Source organism: Vigna angularis, chromosome 8 (genome assembly GCF_016808095.1).
Source record: "Vigna angularis cultivar LongXiaoDou No.4 chromosome 8, ASM1680809v1, whole genome shotgun sequence".
In the NCBI taxonomy this organism is placed as follows: domain Eukaryota; kingdom Viridiplantae; phylum Streptophyta; class Magnoliopsida; order Fabales; family Fabaceae; genus Vigna; species Vigna angularis.
Genome location: NC_068977.1, coordinates 25,465,014 through 25,488,677, shown reverse-complemented (window position 1 = coordinate 25,488,677; position 23,664 = coordinate 25,465,014). Strand labels below are relative to the sequence as shown.

The 23,664-nt window shown below is 34.9% G+C and overlaps 1 protein-coding gene across 1 annotated transcript; it reads right to left on the bottom strand.

Moving 5' to 3' along the window:
• Positions 1-8,101: 8,101 nt before the first annotated feature.
• LOC108321902 (uncharacterized) lies at positions 8,102-12,009 on the bottom strand. Its single transcript, XM_052867880.1, has 5 exons — positions 11,865-12,009; positions 11,665-11,791; positions 11,297-11,569; positions 11,060-11,207; positions 8,102-8,583 (listed from the first exon to the last, which is right to left on the bottom strand). The coding sequence occupies exons 1-5, from the start codon at positions 11,972-11,974 to the stop codon at positions 8,102-8,104; spliced, it is 1,140 nt and encodes a 379-aa protein (XP_052723840.1). The 5' UTR covers positions 11,975-12,009.
• Positions 12,010-23,664: the final 11,655 nt, after the last annotated feature.

Here is a 23,664-nt window from a genome sequence, read left to right as displayed (position 1 = left end):
GTAGTGTAACATATATGATATTTATAAGAATTTTGCCTAACAAGGATTTTCACTAAAAAGTTAGTTCTTTTATTACGTGAAATTAATTTTAAACTTTACAAAAGTTTGTGGTTTAATTTTTTAATGTATATATATGATGGACAAATTTGTAAGCACCAAAATATGATGTCACAAACTTGTTTCACAATCGGCAAGTATGACCGAATCGTTCAAGTAATAAACTTGGTAAGACCAAGTATCGTTCTTCCCAAAGGACTCACGGCCTAGTTTAGCTGTGTGGTTTGTTGATTAGCTAAGACTTAAGGACGAAATAATTGGATTAATTTATGCAAGACGAAAAACTAAACATGTATGCATGGAGTTTGATCAATGGCAAAGACAAAAGATAAACACTTTCAATGAAATATATGAATGAATATGTTGTTGGGGGTCAATTTCATCTCATCCACTCTCATACATTTTAGGAATTCAACATTCAAATCATCATTGTTAATGCCACTCTCTAAAGTACCATTCTAGATGGCTTCTCCCTAATCAAATAGTTCATACAATTCCTAGCATTCCTAATGATTAGTTCACAAACGCAGGAGCTTAACGACAACCAATATAATATTGTCAGTATAATATTGGGAGAAATTCCCCGGATCTAGACTTCCCCGTACGTGTCCGTATCGACAAAACCAATAATCATGCATTAGAATGAGTTAAACAATGCAAGCATTTAACAAAGAGGAAAAACCCTAACTAATGATGAAAGAAAGCATAAGTCTTAATTTAAAGATGCAAGCATAAATTCCATATATGAGAGCTTCAAGAGATTACATTGATTCCCCAACAAACATACAAGGTTTAGTTCACCATATTCATGGTGAACCTAGATGAATTACAATGAAAGTATGAAAGAATAAACCCTGAAAAGGTGAAGAGGTAGCCTGAGCATCCAAGATCCTCCTTCAAAGGGGTGGAAGAGAGAGTGTTTGCCTTCGTTCTGCCAAAGATGTCTAACCCTAGGACGTGCAAGTCCTTATATACTATTCTAGAGTTACAAAAGATTACAAAAGCCCAAGCCCAAAAAGTGCCGCTCAGCGGTAAATACCGCTCAGCGGTGACCTCGCTTCACTTTTCTTCCCCTCAGCGGCCAGTTTGCCCCTCAGCGGACCTCCCGTGACCTCCTGAGTGCCGCTCAGCGGTAAAATGCCGCTGAGCGGTGCCTTCGACTTCTCTTTTTGCACTCTTTGCTTCCTTTTATGATTCCACTTCTCTCCTTCTTTACTTCTTTCACTAAATTCACCTCAAAACCTGCACAAAAACACTCAAATCAAGCATAAACCTGTCCAGCTCTCTTATTTCTGAAAATATAGATAAAAGCATTGATTTCAAGCTAGTTTCTAAGTCTAAAGGTTGCTTTTAATATCAATTTTAAGCATGAAAATAACAGTTTTTCAACTGTTATCAATATATCTATACAAAACATTCAACAAAAGAATTTTATGACAAACTATAAAAAATAATAATTTTACACCGATATTAAAAATTCATCCAATCAGTAGATTTGAATTTAAAATCTATCCACAATTAATATTTCAAATATTTATATAGATATCAGAATTCGATTATTGAAAAATCGAATTTTCAACTGTGTTACTTTTATAATTTCTTTTTTGAAATTTTTTTCATTTTCTTTTAAATAAAAATAATAATAAAAATTTTCTTTTTTAACTCTCCAAAATAATAAAATTATATATTTAAAATATACTTATAATTAAAAAATTATTTTAAATAAGTTTTTATAAAATCAATATTTATACATTTATATTTAATTAAAAAGATATTAAATATCATGTAAATTTTTAAAATTATTGAACTTGTAAAATAAATAAAAGAAATAACTAAAAAAATATTAAAAGTGAATTAATTTAATTTGGGGGCTAGCCCCATCCTAACCCTACCCCAGCCCACTTTATGTGGGGCTTTAGAGGTTGGGGCTTTTAAAAAGCCCCCTATTAAGTGGGCTAAAAAATTGGGGCTTGATTTTAGAAGGAGTCAGGGTCAACCCATGGGCCAGGGGCTCAAATGACACCTCTAGTGTTGAGCCTCTCTTGTTTGTATTTCTGTATATTAGAGTATGTGAGGATACAATATAGTGAAGTCTCTCTAAGTCAAGTTGTTGGAAAATGACTGGATTTAGACTTAGATTAAGAATCAATCTAGTATAAAATAGTGGTGTGTTTCTGTTTAAGTTTCTGCATTTTTTTTGTTGGTTAAAATCATTTGTAAACAGATTTCAAAAACTTAAGTTTTTTTAAAGAATTATGAAAAACTGGTTTAAATCCAATTCACCCTATAGGGTTCCAATTTAACATTAATAATTCATCCCTTGATAAACTCTTTTATCTTTCATCACATCACCCGTAATTCCTTACTTTATTCATTAAAGGCACAATGGTCATTTTTGTAATTTACTTTTATGTAATAAGATGAAATATATTTCTACTTCTATTTTATCAACTTCATTGAACTAATCGTGTTTTCAACATAATTTGAACATTTCTGAGTACTTATTAACGTGGGACTTTAAGATAAGTTAAATTTAAGTTTTGTTGAAGAAAAAGGTCTACCTTGATGATAAATGAACAATAACTCTCTACAAAAGCACTAAAATGGTGTAATTTTGTCTTTAAAATTACTGAAAAATGGTGCAATTTTAAAAATGAAGAAATCATGTTAGCTTTGTGTGATTTGATAGTTAAGAAGTTGTCAACTTGATATGATTTTGACTTATTAATGTGAAACAATTAATTTTCTTTTTTAAAAAAATTATTTACAAAGTTAACAAAAGTTCACTTTATATTAAAATACATTGAAGTCGTTTCAAGTGCACGACTTCAATTAAAACAAAAATTACCATACATTAAATGGTACCAATCTGATATGACTTCAATTTATATCATAATACATTAAAATTATACTAAATCAGCACAACTTACCTTTTTTTAATTTTTTAAAATTTTACATTATTTTTGTGAATTTGAAAATAATTGGACCAATTTGGTACTTTTTCCCTCAATAGATACCTATTTTAAAATGGGGTTATACTATTCAATTATAATAAAATAATGATTTAAATATTTAGTTCCTATTTTTATTGAGTTTTTTCAATTCGGTGATAATATTTTTTGTTTCAATCAGATCTTAATTTTCATTAATTTCATACAATTTAGTTTTTCTTCTTAACCTCGTTTACATAGTCAACAACATGGTGTATAGGGTGATAATTTGATTTTACATGGCCCGTTTTAATTAAGTGTTTTATTTCATTTGTTACTTTTAAATGAAAAAACTATAAAATAAGTTTTAGGGTTTAATTGGGGCTTTTTTTTATATTGGAGAATTTTTAAAACTGATGTCAAATACGACACGATGGTATTTTCATTAATATAAAAGAATATATTACATCCATTACGCAAAGAACAAATGTAATATTTATCTTTTCCAATACCTTATTGTTTGCCACTGTCACTAGTTCCTCTCCCTCGGTGACCCTTCCCTTAATCGTACTTCATGTTAATTTCTCTATTAAAACATTAGCAAATAAACATTCGTTACTAACAATTTCCTTCGCTTTCTTTATTATTATTATTATTATTATTATTATTATTATTATTATTATTATTATTATTATTATTATTGTGATATTGCAGATCAAGCGGTGGTGATAATGAACGTGCTTCTTTTTTCTTCCTTTATCTTATTATCTCACATATTGATTGTTTTGTTTATCATTTTATTTTTCCCGTTTCCTCCTCTATAATCTAAGTATTTTTGGTTTCCATTACCTTATGTTGTTTCAGTTTGCAGATAGATTGAATGTTGTGAACAATGGCTTCATTCAAGGCCTTATAGAGTGTGTCTCTGCTCCTATTGTTGTTTTGCCTTGTCTTCCAATGTTTTGCTACTAGAAGACATACGGACCTGAGAACAACTTTAGTAATAGATGCTTCCTATGCAACTGGAAGGCCAATTGGGCATATTCTTCGAGGTCAGTAAAACTAGTATTTAGCTGTTGTTATGAGAGTGTTCCTTTTAAATGAACTAGGTAAAACATGTGCTATTCATAAACTGTAAGAGATACACATGAAGGTAAATTATTTCATATCACAAAAACTATATATAACTTTAATCTTTTTTGGATTGAATATATATATATATATAGATATTTTATTTATAATAAAAAAAATAATATAAGTTAAACTAAAATTAAAAATAAAAAATAAAAACAAATTAATTAAAAATTAAAAACTTATATAAAATTTTTAATAATCTAATATATATATATATATATATATACCACGAGATCTTTAAATTAATAATTATTTGTATTTAATATGTAGTGTCGATGGAAACTATGAGTATGAAACACATGCACACTATTATATGTACAAACATTATTTATTCATGGAATAATGTATTAAAAAAAATATTTATCTAATTGTTTATTATAATATTGTTTTAACTCCATTATTTTATTTATAGATTTTTAATGATTCCAAACATGGAAGACATTAAAATTAAGTGAGTTACTTTTATTTTAAGTGTTACTAACTTGTAAAATCTTGACTACAATTTAGTATTATTGTATATGTAGATTAATATAATATTTGGATTGAATACATAATTTTATGTACAAATAAGGTTTTAAATATTATTGGACAATTTAATTTAATGTATGAAATGAATTCATAGATTAATTGTTTGGTTAAATTTGTTGATTTCTAAGTAAATTAATGGCTTAATACCTCTTTTGGTACCTCTTTAGGGGGACAATGTTCAAGTCCGTCCCGCGTTTTTTAAAAAGTTCAATGTGGTCTCAACTTGTGAAAAAAATGTGCAATTAAATCCTTTTTGATCTGACAACATGGACTGAACAGTACGACGTGTCTGTTTTATGTGAATGTTGGCTTTCTGAGGTTAAATGACGTGTAAAAAAAAATATTTTGAGGGGTAGGGGTTGTTTGCTCTGTATTGAAGAAGATGCAGATGTTGATGGAAGACTAACAATGAAGGATTTACTTGCAGGTTCGAAGAGTTCGTGATGGGTGACTTTCATCATACCCATTTAGGTTCAACTTCACGCTCCATCCTACCCATCCTACACAATGCATCAAGTTCATTCTCAACCACTTTCAATACCAATAGATACCCAACATCAAGATACCAACTCGTGATCTTCATCTAATCTGAAGATTTTCTTTCATCTGTACAAAAAAAACGGATCAAAGCACAAACAAATCCCTCAAATTCAGTACATTCAACCCAAGAATACATCCCCAATCTCCCAATTTCCACTTAGTTGGCAAACTCTAAACTAGCCATCCCAACCCCATCCACATCCTGTCTCCACCGCAACCGTGAAGCTCCCATAACCGTCGCTCACCACCAAGCTTACCGTTGCCAGCACACTGTTGTAAGTCGCGTGACCGTAACCCCAAATCCTTGCGCCATGATCGTGACCGCGACCCCAAACCCCAAACCACCACCAAGCTTATCGTCGCCGGAGACATGGTGTCTCCGGCCTGCTTCTCGTTCTTCTCGGGAGGCCAAACAGCCAAAACCTTAACTCGCGGCAAGTCACCTTGCCACCTCCTAAAGGCCTCTCTTCTCTTGCTCATTCTCACGGAGGAAACCCTAAGAGGGGTTTGGGCTTAGCCCATCTTCAACGCAAGCAAGCAGCTCTATTCTTTGTCAAAATATTTTTTTTTAAATTTAAATTTTACATGTCACTTCCACATAATGACATAAACTAGACACGTAATTATGTTTTGTCCACGTTGTCAGTTGTACCGTTAAAAAATTAACACCGTGACAAAAAAGATTTAATTACACACTTTTTTCACAAGTTGGGACCACATTGAACTTTTTAAAAAATATAAGACGGACTTGAACATTACCCCTCTAAAGAAGGACCAAAAGAGGTATTAAGCCTAAATTAATTGAATAATAAAACAGAGAATAACTTAAAAGAAACAAAAGACAAACTTTTCTATTAAATACCTGACATTACCTGTTATAATATGTTAAATGAAAAAAAAAGTATAAAACTTATAAGAAAACAAGTTTTTATGAAGTACATTGATAATTGTGTTTGCTTGATAATTGTATCGTACAAATTATTACTTGATAATTGTGTCTGCTTTGTTTGTTTTTCACGTCTATTATTTTCTTTTTATAACAAATAAAGAGATTTTAAATATAGATACTTGACATCTCCATTTGTTAGACAATTTTATGTAGTGAGGAACACAACATTTTCAATATTGCAATAATAAAATAAGATAGTGACATTTAGAGGACAAGGATCATCTTTGCTAGCTTCATCAAATGGAACCACAAACTTCTTCTATCATAGTATAATTTTTACAGTTCCAACAACTACTATGCATGTTAAATAATCATATGGATCAATTTCATAAAGATGGTATAATCAAGATGTTGAAATTTCGTAAGATACACATATGTATATATCTATGTGTCTTATGAAAAAATGAGAATATTTCTACAAATTAAGGCTCTTAAGATGAATAAATTGTGATTAAAAATTCTTCAGGAGGTAAACTTGAGGAATATATATTAAAGTAATAATTTGAAAAAGAAAGTTTTTAGTGACCAATTCTCTGATAGACAAGATATGATCCTCTATAAAACCATTAAGCTTATAAATATTTTATGAACTCATAAAAAAAACATACTGCGTCTCACAAATAAATTTTTTTGAATAATTCATCATGTCTGCCATATCCTCATTTCATTTCACAAATATTATATTTTCAATATGTTTTGTATTTTTGGCGCTCGGTGGGCACACGGCAAGGTTTAGAGTGTTATTCTCTCTACCACTCCATCTTCTCCTTACATTTCTCCAATTTTTTTAAAATTTCAATCTTACCCTTTTTGCTTTTATCACTAGTAAAAAAACCACTTTTTAACGTGCCCTATAGACATCGGTTTTACGAAAACCGAAACAGATGAAAACGCGGTGGCATTTTTGCAATTTCAGTGATTTTATAGACCTCGGTTCGAGAGGAGCCGAGGCATAAAGTGTATATTGGCATCGGTTGCCTTTAGACCCGAGGTAGTAGAGCCTTTGTAAATTTGAACGAAGCTTTTATGCTTCGGTTTTGTGTGCACCCGAGACGTATAATTCATGTTTAGGCATCGGGTCAGTGAATAACGGAGCAGTATTGTTTCATTACTTCGGTTAAAATGAGAACCGAAACAATTGCTTTTATATTTTTCCCAATTAACCCTAAGCGCTCTTCGTTCTTCTTTTATCTCCGCAGCATCCAAACGTCCAACTTTCTTCTTCCTCTTCATCCACTACAAGAAAAATCGCGATTATATACGGTCAAAATCTGTATATAACGTCCAAAATCCGTATAAAAAATCGTATTATATACGGATTACATACGACCAAAAATCCGTATATAAAAAGGTTGTAGATAACATTATATACGGATAATCCGTATATAAGTTACATACGAATAATCCGTATATAAGTTACATATGGATAATCCGTATATAAATTACATACGGATAATCCGTATATAAGTTACATACGGATAATCCGTATATAAGTTACATACGGATAATCTGTATATAAGTTACATACGGATAATCCGTATATATGTTACATACGGATAATCCATATATATGTTACATACGGATAATCTGTATATAATTTACATACGGATAATCCGTATATAAGTTACATACGGATAATCCGTATGTAACCTATATACGGATGATCCGTATATAACCTATATACGGTTAAACAGATTAATTCACTTGAATAGCATACTACTCATTCAAACAGACAATTTACAAGACCTGCCCATACCACACAGACAATTCACAAGAGTTGCACATTATATCCATTCACAAATTTGACAAATAAAATAAGTCTTAAAACCTACAAACAAGCATTTGACATTAATCATAATAAGAAAGTTTACATAATTGTTAATTATAATAAGTTCAAATAAGATGAAATAAGTTATTGAGGAAATAAGTTTGAGTCATAGATGCCCTACTTCTAAAAACATAACTAGTAATCTCCATAAACATTATCATCTTGTGGTTGATCTGTTGGTTGTTGTGGTTGTTGTGGTTGTTGTGGTTGAACATTAGTTTGTGGCTGATTTTGGGATTGAAAAAATTGTTGTGCAATTGCGACTGCAGGAGGCGGAAGGTACTGCATTATGATGCCAATAAAGCCTTGTAATTGAGAGTTCATCTGTCGAAGTTGGTCATCATGGGTTGATACTCGTGTGTGGAGGTTAGAAATGTCGTCTGCCATTGGTTGCTGAGAAGAAGATGCATGTGTCTGTTGTATGTAACTATCAACACAGTCATCTTGAGCACTGACATTTCCAATGCCGTATACGCGTCCCTTGTACCTTCCACCAGCAACGTCCAACCAACATTGGTTCCTCAATCTTTCCTCATCTGCAGGGTCTAGGGGAGAACATGCTGAAGCACCAACAGATGCTGTCTCAGATCTTATTTGAGAAAATTTTGCTTCAAACTCTTCCAGTTAAATGAATACATGATTATCGCTAAATAGATAGACCTAAGAATTACAACCTAATAAAGAATATAATGGAGTTAGTAGAAACTAACATGTGTCCGCTGATGAGTCAATATTTTCTTCACTTCACTTATCTTATTGTGCTAAAATTAATTGGGGAATTGTGCTTCATTGTCTAGTATTTTCTATTTTTCTTAATTGTGCTTAAATCGATCAGAAATTCTTATTTTAATTAATTTGAATTATCTGAGCTAATTATTTACATTAATAATTGCATGGAAATTTATTGGATAATATTTGAAGATTCAAAGAGAAATGACATTTCCATTATATTTAAGCTACACTGTGCAGATTTCGGTTTTGGGGATTGTATACGGAGTTAAGCTTGATTGGAAAAGATTCTTTTAAAATGAAGAAGTGGAATATGGGAATAAAAGGATTCAAACACGCCGCACTAAATTGCTTAGAAAGTGAATGCTTTATTTTGGAAAGAAATTCATTGCCGCGGCCCACAATTAAGAAAATAACTAAATGCTCCATGGACTTCACGGTCACGACATTTTGTTGGCTTTAAAATGGTTGGAAGGAGATGTTTGGAAGGGCCCATGTCCACCTTTGAACGTCGAAGAGCAAGAAGGAATGAAAGAAAGCTTGTTATAATATTCAATTTTGGACAATGGGTCGCCACATCTTTCTTTGGCTTGCAACGTGATTTAACAACCATTAAATTGGAAAAAAGCTGCATATGAAAAAGCAACATGGTGGACATCCAACTCACGGCTTGCACAAGCTTTCATCCAACAATCAACAAAAGAGGGGACCCATCACTTGTTTTAAAATCCGTTCACATGAGAATGAGAAGAGGGACAGTAAATTTACGTTTCTTATTCATTTGGAGGATACAAGTCCAGAGAAAAGATGTTGGAGAAATTTTATACACAAAGTGACCAAGAATTAATTTTATCCGAGTTTGGAGTGTGCACACGTGAAGGGGCAGCAACTCACATTCCACGGCTTGCTTGGTTTCATCCAAAAATCAACAAGAGAAGAAATGAAGAAGGGAGGCCATGGCAACATAAGGTGCTAGATCCATAGACTTCCACGTCCAGCAGCTTGGATGGAGCATCCACGTTCCAGCACCGTCTTCCCATCCAAAAGCAACACACGGCTGGAATAAAGTGGTGAGGGCTGGAATCGTGACAGGGGAGAGTAGCTTCCAAAAAGGTTCCGTGATGGAGGAATAAGTAGTGATTTATACTGCTGGAAATGCACAAGCTTGGATCCACTTTTGCTCTTAGGAACCGTGACTGATTTTGCTGGAAAGAAAGTGCAAATGGTCAAGCAAAATAGGGGTCTCTCTTTATATCACAACAGCAGCAACACGCAAAGAATGGGCTGGACTTCACGCTGCAGCAATTGATTTTGAGCTTGGATTAAGAATGGAGGTGCAGCAGCCACCTTGACAGAAGAAAAGGGAGAGGTACACGGTGAAGCAAAGAGGAAGCTGCACATAAACGTCCAGCTTGGAGCCACTAAAGAAGAGGAGAAGGTCACGACTGCTGATTTAATTTTGGAAGTTGAAAGAAGATGAAAACGGAGGGAGCAATCCAGCACCTTGAAGCGTGAAGAGGTACTGGAAGAGGAAGAGAAACACGGCCAGTAGAGGAAGACACAGCAATGGGAGTACACGGGAAGAATTTCGTGAAAGAGGAAGCCTAAGCAAATGGACACCACATGAGGGCCCCCCTTTTGGCACATACAGTAAAGAAAGTCAAAGAAAGGGGGAGCAGAAACTTAAAATCTGGATTGAAATTGGGAAGGAAAACCAAGAACCATAGAAGCGGGCCGGAATACTGGCTGGAATGCAGGAGGGATGCCAAGTGTGTCCTGAGTTGTGGAAATAAAATGGAGAAGAAGGCAGAAGAAAACTCAGTAGATTTCAGGAGTAGAGTTAGGAGTTATGTTCTGAGTTTCTCCTCCCCTCTTGGGGAGGTTTTGTGCTTGTTTTAGTTTCCAGTTTCAAAATTGAATTTTAATTGAATTTTCAATTCTGCATTTCTCAATTCGTTGAAATTTATTTTCATTTACCGTTTTCTGAAATTATCGTTTTATGAATTTACCATTTTCTAAACTCTCTTTATTTTACCGTCTACTGTTACGTTTTATGCATGTTTACAGAAACACTGCGTAATTTTCTGTTTTTCATTTTTACCGTCTTTTACCGCTTGTTTTTTTACCGTCGTTAAATTTATTTCAGTGTTTTTAAATTCAGTTGTGTTTAATTAAATTTCCAGTCCACTTTAATTTTATTTTACTTCTGTCTTATTTAAATTCCAATTTTAATTTATTTTTCAGTGTCAAACCAAAAATCACAAACCCCCCCCCCCCCCCCCCCCCCTCGTGTAAAAGTCTAAGACTGAACCAAGAAAAAATTGGTCCTTGAGAGACGACCTAGGAGTCACTTCCTAGTTATACTGCATATTTTCGTGCAATCAAATTTGACGGGTCGCGACGCCCGCATCATCCGCCTAGACCTTTCATCGACAAATTGTCCTATTGATGCTCGAATATGTGTTTGCTGAAATATTTCATCAACATGCACTGACCGACCAAGCTCCTGTGACTGAAAGCAAAGAAGATGTAAGTTTTTAACATCAAATATTTGTAAAGTTTATGAGTAGAAATGTAAAAATAAATTTATATGTACTAGACAAATTGCATGCTCATGCACGCTAATGGATCCCCAGTGTGCAAACAACCACCCTTGTCAGATGTCCTGTTCTTTTTGGCCGTTTCACATTTTTGTCTATAAAGTGGCATGTTCCACTTCTCCAAAAGACCATTCCAAACAATATCCCCCATCCAATTAGGTTTTTTTCCTTCTGTTCGAGCCTTTTTAAACATCTCAGATAATCTATGAGATGCTTTGGTGTGGAAATTTTTTTTCACCTTTTCTTCATGGTTAGACCTCCATGAAACCTTCCTCTATTGACAACAAAGATTAATATTGGATAAGATAATTGAGGACCTTAACATTTAAAATTAATTATAGTACATAATGTAAATAAACACAAGTGTACCCTAAAACGCTCAAAGAAAACATCTCTTTGTGTCTGAGGTATATTTCCCCATGTCACCCATGGCTCATCAAACTGTTGCTTGATGGTGGCTGTGATTGCTTTGGATGCTGTTTTTGTTGGATAAAACCTATACCAAAATAAAAGTCAAATATTAGAATAATACAGTATATGCTTGGAACATTAAATTGATGTTTTCTTACCCTCCTCCAATAGGTGTAATGATTGGACGATTGTTGGAAACATCTTCAAAGTCATTGGCTGCTGAACTTGAATGTGGAGGGTTATCCCCTATAGGAGGTGGTGATGGCATATTTGTGGGAGTTGTTGGTTATAACCAACATGGGGGGAGGGTGATCTCCATTGATCAGCAGCAAATTTTTGTGGACTAGGTGTGAAGGCAGGAACTTCCAACGAAGGTGGAATTGATGGTGCAGTAGGTGTCAAACCAGGAACTTGTAATGGTGGTGGAACAAATCTAGCAGTGGAGGTAGAGGTAGGTGTAGATGGCTGACTACTTGAAGCATTTACATTATTGAAACGATTTAACAACTTCACCATATAAGATTTCTTCTTGCCCTTCTCCTTATCTGATTTTGCTAAAGGTGGAATAGGAGGGTCACAACCATCTGATGCCATATTCTTGAACAAAAAACAAAATTGTTGGGTCAATATATTTTAACAATTGAAGTGCAGGGAAAATTCTGTAAATATTCTAGGACATTTTGAAGAAATTTTGTTTGCACACTGTGTTATTTACTTGGAAGGAGTTGCACTGTGTTGATTTAATTTGTGTGTTGAAATGGAAAATTTGATTTGGAACTCTTACACACTTCACGGCCAAGAGAAGTCCAAGGAAGTGCTGACTTTTATTTGCAGTGTTAGTAAGGGAAGTGAGCCACACTTATTGAAAATACACGTTGGGAAGTTATTCCCCTTGCCATGTCACGCATTCTGCAAAGAATAATGGAAGCATTGTTTTGGTTTTTAACATGTCACGGTAGGAGTATCTTGGAGGGACCTTATGGCTTTGACACTTTAGCAATTGAAGAAAGAAGGATGCCATCAACAAATGGTGGTCACGGTTTTCTGTGCAATCAACAATTCAATTTGGCAAATTTAAGGGAAGTGGAAGAAAGGGACCACCATGTTGTTCACGTAAGAGAAGCTCCAAATGAAAGAGCTGAATTTGTTGAACAATCACCACACTTTTGAAAGGCTTATCACACTTTTTGGTTTCAATTAGTCTGAGAAAGCATGGGCTCGGAAGTGGTATTTTAAATTTGGAAAAGTGTTTTACATGGTGAAATAAAAAACAAAATGTGGAGCTATAACTTCTAAGAATTTGTCACCGCATGGGGACCATCCACTATAAAAAGTAATCTTTTTCATTCTATCAAAACCTCACGGCCTAGTGACCATGGAAAACTTCATTTTGGAAATATCTAAGTTGGCACAACCTTGGCTGGAACGTGGTTTCCAGTTTGGAGAAAATCAATTCAGTTTTGGCTTTTTAGAGGGGGACGTACAGTAGCTGCCACTCACGTTTTACACATATATATTATTCATTTTGAAGAGCACACAGACAGAGGGAGAACTTGGAAGCACCTTTCATTCAGATTTTCGTTTTAAAAATGGGCATCCATTACGCTGCTGTCATTTTATTCTTTACCAAGAAAGGAGGTGCTAATTCAATGGGGATGGCTTAGGAGAGGCCGTGCAGCTGGATGGAATAAGGGAGCCACCATGTTGAGAGAATGAAGCTCACGGTCTGGATGGTGTTAATGCCTGGAAAGTCTCACGTCCCAGAGGTGTTCACGGTCCAGTAGTTTGGAGCTGGCACAACTGCAGTCACCACTTGTTTGAGACTTGGTTCTTGAACGTAGCTAAGGAAGAAACGTTGGAATGAAAGAAGCAAAGCACGACTGAAAGAAGAATGAGAACGGTGTTGTGTTCCAGCCACTACTTATTGGAAGCTCAAGTTTATTTTTTGAAGAATGACAATAGCTAATATCCAAGGAAATGGAATGATGGTTGTAGCAAGAAGAAGGTGAAGCATCCATTAAGAGAGTGTCCAACCATTGGAAGAAAAGAGAAGCCATGGCTGAATGGAAAGGAGAAGGCACGTTGATGACAGCACACATAGCCACCTTCACGATCAGTAAGGAGAAGAAGTGATTCAAAAGTTGGAATGGTGCTACCATGAGTTGAAATAGAAGGTGTCACGGCCTTGTTGGAAGAAGACTCACGGCCTGCACCACAAAGCAAGCAAGCAAAGAAGTAAAGCTCCACGGTCTTGGTCCAGTTGAAGCTACAACGTGCAAAGTGGAGATGAGGAGAAGAAGTTGCTGTAACGTCTAGCAAAAGAAGCAGCATGAAGGGTGTGCTACGGCTGATTGGAGAAGAGGATGGTGTCATGATTGAAGAGGAGGCCACGGTTGAAGCAAAATTCAGAAGAGGAAGAAGAGTGCAAACAAATTGAAGAAGAAGACAAGTGAGGGCCCCCACCTATTTTCCTACGTCCAAGGAATGGAAGAAAGTCTTCAAAGCTAGCTATTGAGACAAAAACGCAAAGTCTGCAACCTAGCAACCTAGGGGGTAGAGGACAAAACCTAACCGAAAACATGGAGGCATGAAGCAGGAGCAGAGAGCAGAGAGGAGAATTCAACAGATTTTAGAAGTAGATTTTAGTTAGTTAGTTTAGGATAGTAGACGGTCTCTTCCTCTTTGTTTCCCATTTTAAACAGTAAAATAATGTAGTGTTTTATTTCTGAAAGCATGTAATCTGTCATAGCAAATTGGCGCAGTTTGATCGGTTTGATTTTTATTCAGTCATTTTATTTTAATGTTGAATCTCTGATAAATTTCATTTTTAGTTAAGTTTTTTTATTTTCATCTGTTATACTTTGTCGTTTATTGTTTTATGCGTCATAAAATTTTACCGTTCTGCATATTTACTGTTCCATTCCGTTTGGTTTTACAGTCTTTAAAATTTATTTCAGTGTTTTTAAATTCAGTTGTGTTTAATTTCCAGTTTTAATTTATTTTTCTGCATCAAAAACATCCACAAACCCCCCCACTTCGTGTAAAATATCTGAGACTGAACCAAAATTTGTCCTGGAGAGATGACATAGGAGTCACTTCCTAGTCTATATTGCATTCTTTTATGCACAACTTTTGTGGGAGGTGCGACCCTTTCATCAGTAGTCAAACACAAAGGGTATCGAAATAACATGCAAATTGAAATTACATAAATGATTTCATCACTTCTTCTTTCTCCCCTCTAAAAGAAAGAAGAAGTGATGAAATGAATCTTCACCCATGGGTACACCAACACATCGTAACTCTATTCACTGCTAGAACTGTGAAATGAATCTTCATCCTCATCTTGACTTTGTCCCTTTTTGCTGCATTCTTCTTCCGATTCACTTGTTTCTTCATCCATATAGCCTTCAATTGATGGTACATTGTTGGGGTCCACTTCTTCAAGACCGGCTTCTATATCTTGCAATCGGATAACTTCTTCAACTTGAATGATGTCATTAACATGTGACATTTCCTCCACTTGGTATGGCTCAATGGCATCTACGTCATTGGAATCTATACGACCTCTAGGTTTGGTCTTTATTGCAACACACCAACCCCGTTTATGGGTGCGCGATGCAGGATATGGTACATAATACACTTGTTCTACATTATGTGCAATTATAAAAGGATCAAACAAGACATATCTTTTATCCATTCGAATATCCACAATGCCATACTTTGAATCCACTCTTGTCCCTATTCTTGATGGATCAAACCAATCACAATAAAATAATACAACCTTCTTTTCAATGGTTGAGGTATTGTACTCGAGCACATATATATGCTTAATGACACCATAGAAATCATCTTCACCCCCTTCTGTAAGGCCTTTAACATGAACCCCACTATTTATAGTCGTCTTGCCCTGGCTCCATGCATGGGTATGAAATTTATATCCATTGACAAAGTAGGTATGCCATTCCTTTACACATCTTAAAGGACCAAGTGATAAATCTCTAAGATGTTGGTTTCTGACACTTAAATGATCGTTATGAACCTACAACCACAAAATATATGAACCTATTCAATATAATTAAAAATGAATAAATATGTGAATAACAAATTTATGTGGAAGAATTTGATCAATTGTACTTGATCCCTGAACCACAATGTGAAATTTGCATGTATATTTGTTGAACTGTTTGACTCTAAAAGTTGATAGGTATGTAAGAATGAGCTGTCCATAGGTATGACAATATTCGGTCAATATCAATTTAATACATAAAAACAAAATCCATCCAAAAAAGCAATTTATTTGGAGCCTTACTCAAGATAAGGTTGAACTTCATTGCAATTGATCAAGAGATGAACATGAGCTGATCTCAATTCTTCGTCACTTAGCCAATGAGTTGATTTCCTCCCGGAATGACGACCACCTTCGTCAAATATTAGAGATAAACATAAGAAAAAAAAAGGAGATGGTGAACATGTTGCAGTGCTTGACGTTAAAAGAGGAAGGAAGATGGGTGCTTGCTTTTGACGTCAAATGGGAGAGGAGAATGAGAGAGCTTTTGAGATTGAGAAATGGTGATGTACAGCTGCACATAAATAGCTATGTGCATATTAATTTAGAGTGATGTGATAAATGGTGATGTGCATAAATAGCTATCTGCACATAAGGACAAAATAATTGTGCAGATTATTAATTTAGAGTCACTGTTTCAGTGGTTAAGTAAGTTTCATTTGTATTTGGATTGTTTGGAGCAGCACTGTATATAACAGAAGAAAGCATAAAGGACAAAAGAGAAGTAACCTTTGTGGGTGGCAGGAAGAACAGAATAGAACAAGTGACTAAGAAGGATGAAAAAATTAACCAAAAAAAAGAAGACAAAATGAGAATAAGATGCATATCTTGTTCATCACAAAGGGAACACACCCACAGTGTAACATCATACTACAAATTAACTAAAATAGAAACAACACATGTTAAAATTAACATACTTTACTACATCCATAACCAAATTTAAGAGACTAACGACAATGACACAATGCAATTGAACATCAAACAATCACAAGGCAAATTTATCTCCCCATACTAAATACAAATAAAAGGTTAGAACCACTTACTTGAGTGTTGATGTCACTGTTTTTGCTACAAAATTGGTGGAAATTTTTACGTAATAATTAACATACTTCAGAGTCAACAAAAAATAGGAGAGACTTACTAAAATAATAATCATCAAAACTATTTATTACTTCAAAGATGGTAGGACTATAACATTAAGCAAACCTTTCAGGAATTGTGGACAATCTTCTTTGCTTGTTGCCTTTTCCCTAATCACACCTTCGTACACTACCACCTTCAAATCACAATTGAAAAAGAATGTAAGACAAAAGCAAACAGAGGAGCCTTTGCAAGATGGATTGTGCCTAAGGAAAAGATTGAGAGAAACTAATATAAGGGCCATAGTGTGACCTGCACAACTATAATAGAACACTATGACTAATGATGACATGACCTAACCAGGATACAACTTCAAACAGAGGATGACAAACTGAAACCATGTTACCAATTTTTTGACAAAATAGGATGAACTAAAAAAAAAATTCTGAATTGTGGTTCACTTTGAAGAGAGAAATATCTAAATGCATGAAGGTCTCTCAAATTCATGAAGTTTGTAAAGGAACTTATCAAATGGGCTTTACTGAATCTAATACATAATTTTCATACAAGTGGTAAATGCCTAAGTGGAAGTAACACATCTTTTATAATCGTCATCCCTAAGGTTTGGAAAAGTAAAAACCTATACCAATGTTGGGTAGTATATACAAGATCGTAGAATATCCTACCAAAAGACTGAATATTGTACTATATAAAACAGTAGACCAAAATTGGTTTCCATTTATAAAGGGTAAATAAGTGATTGACAGTGTGATAGTAGTCAATGATGTTGTGGATGAAGTAAGAAGATAAAATAATAACAAATAAAGTGTTGTAAAGGTTGATTATGAGAAATATGATTGAGTGAGATGAGATTTCCTACATCACATGATTGAAAAAGTAAGCTTCTACTCTAAATTTATAAACTCGACAAGGAATGTTTGGGGTATTGTTTACTAAAGAGTCAAAGTAATAAGTAAGGATTCCAAACCAACCAGTGGGTGCTGCTTGCAACACTCATTCTAATGTGCAAGAATTTTTGAAACATGTCATATATTGAGCACAAAACAAAATTCAACCAAGGTTATAAATTGTTGATGACGGCCTATGGTGATGAGCCAAAAAACAATACAATAACAATATGGCAGAAGGCATTATAGCCAAGAGCAGACAAAAAGAATAATAAATATATCTATAAAAGCTAAATATAGAAAATAGAATAAAAGAAACATAAATTAATTAAAGAAGACAAAATCATTTACTAAAGTCCAAGAAAACATCACAACTCCAACATTACTTTGGGAACTTGACCTTGTAGCTTTGATAAAATAAAAAACACTCACACACACACAACATGATTCTGAACTTCTAAAATCAGAAACATAAATTTAAAGAAAAACAAGACCATAAAAGCATGAAACAAATCAAGAATCAGAATAGCCACCATGGGAATGAGAGAAACTGAAATGAGAATAAACCACAAAATTATTCATCTCTTCATTGCAGATTAACAAAAGAAACAGTATATAGCACTCTATCTCCTGAGATATCAGTACTACATTATCCTCTGCTCATACTAAGCTCAAAGTTTAAAGGATTTCATGGCTATTTTTGTATTCATTTGGTGAATATATATATATATATATATACACACACCCACACACATATAAGTAATATTAATTTTATTTTAGATATTGGTCATGCAGAATATATTGTTTTGGTTTATCTTGAGGGATGCATTATCTTGAGGAATCATTACTCAGGCTCTTTTCTTTGCTTTGAGATATCATATAACAACATAGTATTAATTTGCCTGCTGTAATGGACAAACAATGATTAATTAGCATAATGAATAAATGAGCAGTACATTGTGACTTAAGGAAATTTACCCTTCCTCTTTTGACAAAATTCTTTTGTTTTGGACAAAAATACATGCCCTGTGGCAGCAAATTTCCAGACTCAAAGTTTTGAATTTATACTACTCCACCCAATTCTACCCACATGATCAGGAAATGAATTATATCTTAGTTAGGAAATGAATTATATCTTATTTTAACTTATGCTTCGGCAAGGTTGAGGAAATTGTTAGTATATATTTTGCGTGTTAGTGGTCTATTGTTAAGAATATTTGTTCATGTCATCTTTGGTATTCTATATGATCTACGAAGCATAAATTTTGCTAATATTTTTGTGTGGTTATTGTGTCAGTGTTGTCTCTGTTTGTGTTCCAACCTCGTCACATTCAACAACTTGAACTTCATCTCTGGCTTAATATTATTTTGCTTAAATTTTGTATTAGTTTCTCCATCATCCTCTATATATTCTTAATCACTGAAATCTTTTACCTTTGTCATTGTTGGACTGTTTTATTATTAGTAAATTTGCTGATTATTGGGAAGTTATTTGAGACATTGGATTCGGCATATTGATAGTACGTTATTTTTCTTCTTATATGTGGTTATTTGACATCAAATTGTTATGACAGGTTTCTTACTACTAACATGTAACCCTATTTGATGTAATGAAATCATACAATACTTCCCTATATACCCAACACAAATTCAACAGGATTTGGAAACCTAATTAATCAAACATACAATGATTAATAACAGCCATACATGTGAATTGAAGATAACTAATATGTCAAAACTAATAACAGCCATACATGTGAATTGAAGACAACTAATCAGAACACAAGACAATAAAGGATAACGATGAACAACATGTGAATTGAAGACAACTAATAACAGTCATACAGATCAACACAACACTGAATCAAACAAAGACAGAATTGTAATAGTCCAAAGGAACTCACTCACCTTTGCTTCCTTCACTAAGGGCCTTCACAACTCTAAATAGTATATGTCTTCCTCCTTAATACGAGTAACAATCTTCTTAAACCGCCACACAGTACCCTCAATGGATGCTTCCTAACACTCCAACCACGGCTTGGGAGCCGAACCACAAATATGTCAAAAAAAAAACCAGATTAGGGTTCGACATTTTCACTATTTAAGATCAATTGCTCAAAATTAGGATTTAATTACCAGATGCAGGTACTCTTTCAACACCGAACCGAACCGAACAATGACGCCCAATAACAGTGTTTGATGAAGGAGACAGCTCGAGAGAGAGGATGAAGAACCAGAGCGCGATGGACAACGAAAGTGGAAAGGGCTCGAGACAGGGACAACCAAAGCTCCAACAGAGAAAGATCAAAATGCTACTGCCACACTGCAACTCAACTGCGACAGCTCAACGAATAAAAGCAATCTCGTGATTGGGAGAATCGAAGGACAAGCAAGAGGGAGCATTTTAGGTTTTCTGAAGAAAGAGCTTTGTCGAGAAAGAAAGGGGAAACATTTCGAGAGAGAGAGCACATAGCATTTTTGGCACACTTTCAATTTTTTAATTTAGTTTTCCTTATATCCGTATGTATTATCAGCCGGTAAGATTTTAACCCCTTTCATACGGAAAATACATACGGTTTATCCTTGGGAAACTCCGCAGTCAAAGGTGCCAACCTTACATACGGATTTTATATACGGCAATTCCGTATGTAAATATTTTCTGTCATTATATACGGAATTTTCCGTATGTAACTCATCCGTATATCACATCCGTATATAATCAATATATTATATACGGATCTGAATCCGTATATAGTGATCCGCAGATAACTGACTAATTTCTTGTAGTGATCTCCACCATTGCTGCCACTGCTTGTCGCTCCTCCTCGCCGCTGCTCGTCGCGCCTCTCCCACCGCTGCTCGTCGCGCCTCCGTCGTCGCTGCTCGTCGTGCCTCCCCCGCCGCTGCTCGTCGCGCCTCCATGGCGGCGCTCCCCCTGCCTCCGTCGCGTTCTCCACCACTGCTCCCCTCCCTTGCTGCGCCTCCACCACCACTCATTCATTCATTTCTCTCTACGCCTTCACTACCCTTGCTATCGTGCCACCACCGCCCTTTGCCTACCCTTCCTTTCGGCCCCCTTCTTTTTGACCCCCTTCTCTTAAAGCTCTAGGGTTTTCTGAATTTGATTCAGAGTTTGTATTTGGGCAGGCTTGGCTTGAATTTGAGTTGGATCTGGTTGGGTTCTAGGATCTGGTTGGGTTCTCTCCCATTCCTTTCTCAAATTTCCCACTCGCTTTCCTTTCCGCAACATGGCCACTGCTTCCATCGGCACTTCCCCACCGCTCTTGCTGCTTCCTACCAATCTAGAGCCTCTTCTGGTGCGTTTTCTAGACACTCTATTTCTCGGTGCTCCTCTTGACAAGTTCATGCCACTGCAGACCATCGTCGCTGCACTGCCCTCTTGGAACGACGCAGACCATCGTCTCCAAACAACACTGTTTCGAGCGTGAGTGGAAAGCGAAGCGAGCGAGAACCCAACGGCTAAGAACATGACATGAACAGAGCCTGTTACCGCGGTAAGCTTACAGCTGTTCTGGAAGAAATTTTCAAAGAGCACAATACCCTCAACCCGGTAAGCTTAACAGAAGGGAAAGGTTCAAGTTCCTGACTTTTGATTGCTTTTGTTTCCAAAGACCAATCACCTGATTGGATTCTTTTTGTCATATTATCATTTTCTTGATCTTTCATCCATTTCTCCTTTACTTTCCACTGTAAATGAAAGTTCTTTATTTGTTTGAAATGAACAGAAATGTGAAAATACTGACATTGAGGGTGTTGATTCAACTAATGCATGCTACGGGGGAACTGCCGCCCTGTTTAACTGTGTCAATTAGGTGGAGAACAACTAATCCAGTGAGTGTTTTACTCCCTTTGACATTTGGAATCATATTCTTTGAAGAACAACTTGCAAATATTTTCCAAACGGCTAAAATTATCCTTGCAAGTTGCTCTTTATTTTTGTTTTGATATAACATGAAGGATAAATTTAAATAAACAAATTATTTTAAATTATAATTAAAATAAAAAAAATAAAACTAAAAATGAAAAAATTAATAGAAAAAATAATACTTTAAATATAAGTCAATCTTTAATATAATAAAATGTGAAATTACTTTCATTTCTACTTTTATTTCTATGCACTTTTTCTTTTCATTCTTCTTTATAAATGTAATTTGGAAATTACTTTGCACCATATATTTTTAATGTAATTGTTAACTTTTTTTCAACCGAGGTAAAAGTTGTGACATAAACTGTTTGTTTTACAATAACGAGTATTTTATCCGGTTTTTTATTGTTTTTTTTTTCTTTTAATTTGAAGGAAACAATTGTTTGAAAACGCATTAGCAAAACCTTTCTTCTCGTTACTCTCTTGATCATTCCTTCTCTTCCACTGCTCCTTTTGTCGGCCCCTGATGCTGCTGCCAACGTTGATTCCATATGAATTAACTTATGACCTATCTGGATTTTTATTATTTAAAACATTTTTTTCGTAGAACTTAAAAAATTTATAAAGCAAAATAAAAAAAAAATCACAACTTTATAAAAAATCACAAAAAATATAAAATTTTATAATCGTATTTATTTTATAATGTTTTATTTTTACATGAAAATAAATAACTTTATTTTGCTACTCATTTGTAAACTGTTGGACTGTATTAATTTCAACTATTTTTATGTCAAATTAACCACCCTGCTATTTATAAAAGAAGCTATTGCAAAATGTTTCAATTGAATTGGTCCGAGGATCGGTCGCCCTTCTTTGCTCTCCTCTCTTTTGATCTTCAATCCTCTTCGAAAACGCGATTCACTCCAATGAGTTGTTGATCTTCAAAAGCCACTCCGACGCTCAAGTCAGATATGTTTCATAAAAAGGTCTATATTTTATTAAGATAGAAAAGGATGATTGTACCTGGACATCATTTGTCTACTTATAAGGGTTGTGACAGTCACATCCATTGATTAACCATTAGTGCTATATATTTTAGGTAATCAAACACAATAATTAATCATTAATGTCGTATATTTGTATAGCGTAAGACAATCTGACCTATTAGTACCTACTTAATGACAATCAATCTCGATCAGTATACTTCATATAGTACATGAGCCCCCCAAGTCCGAGCAAGCTCTTTATTAAAAGATGTGTGTAGGGATTATTATGAGCTTTAAAAGATGTCGCTCACGTTGTATTTAGGGAGTCTACCTTCGATGCTTTAAGTCTTCATTGCTTTATGTACCGAGCAGCGAACTCTAGAAGTTCTCTTTGGATTTGTTCCTTAGACTGAACAGAAAATGCTAAGAGTTCTTTTTGAAACTTTTTCCTCTGCACACGAGATTTTCACCCTAAAAAATATGCTTTTAAATAAAGTAAACACATCAATATTTATTTTTATAATGAAAAGACATTGGAACCTGACACAACTGAACCTGTTGAGTAGTTGACTGATAAGAGTTCTGTTTTGAACTTCCTACGTTCAGCGGAGATTTCTGAAGCCATTTTTCTGACTCCCCCGAGCGGCTTGAGGCAGGAGTCATTTTTCTAACTTCCCGCGTTGAGCGGGGATTTCTGATGCCATTTTTTTGACTTCGTTCCAAGCGGCTTGAGGCAAGAGTCATTTTTCTGACTTCCTGCGTTGAGCGGGGATTTCTGAAGCCATTTTTTTGACTTCCCCCAAGCGGCTTGAGGCAGGAGTCATTTTTCTGACTTCCTGCGTTGAGCGGGGATTTCTGAAGCCATTTTTCTAACTTCCACCCGAGCGGCTTGAGGCATGAGTCATTTTTCTGACTGCCTACGTTGAGCGGGGATTTTTGAAGCCATTTTTCTGACTTCTCCCCGAGCGATCTTGAAGCATGAGTCATTTTTCTGACTTACTGCGTTGAGCGGAGATTTTTGAAGCCATTTTT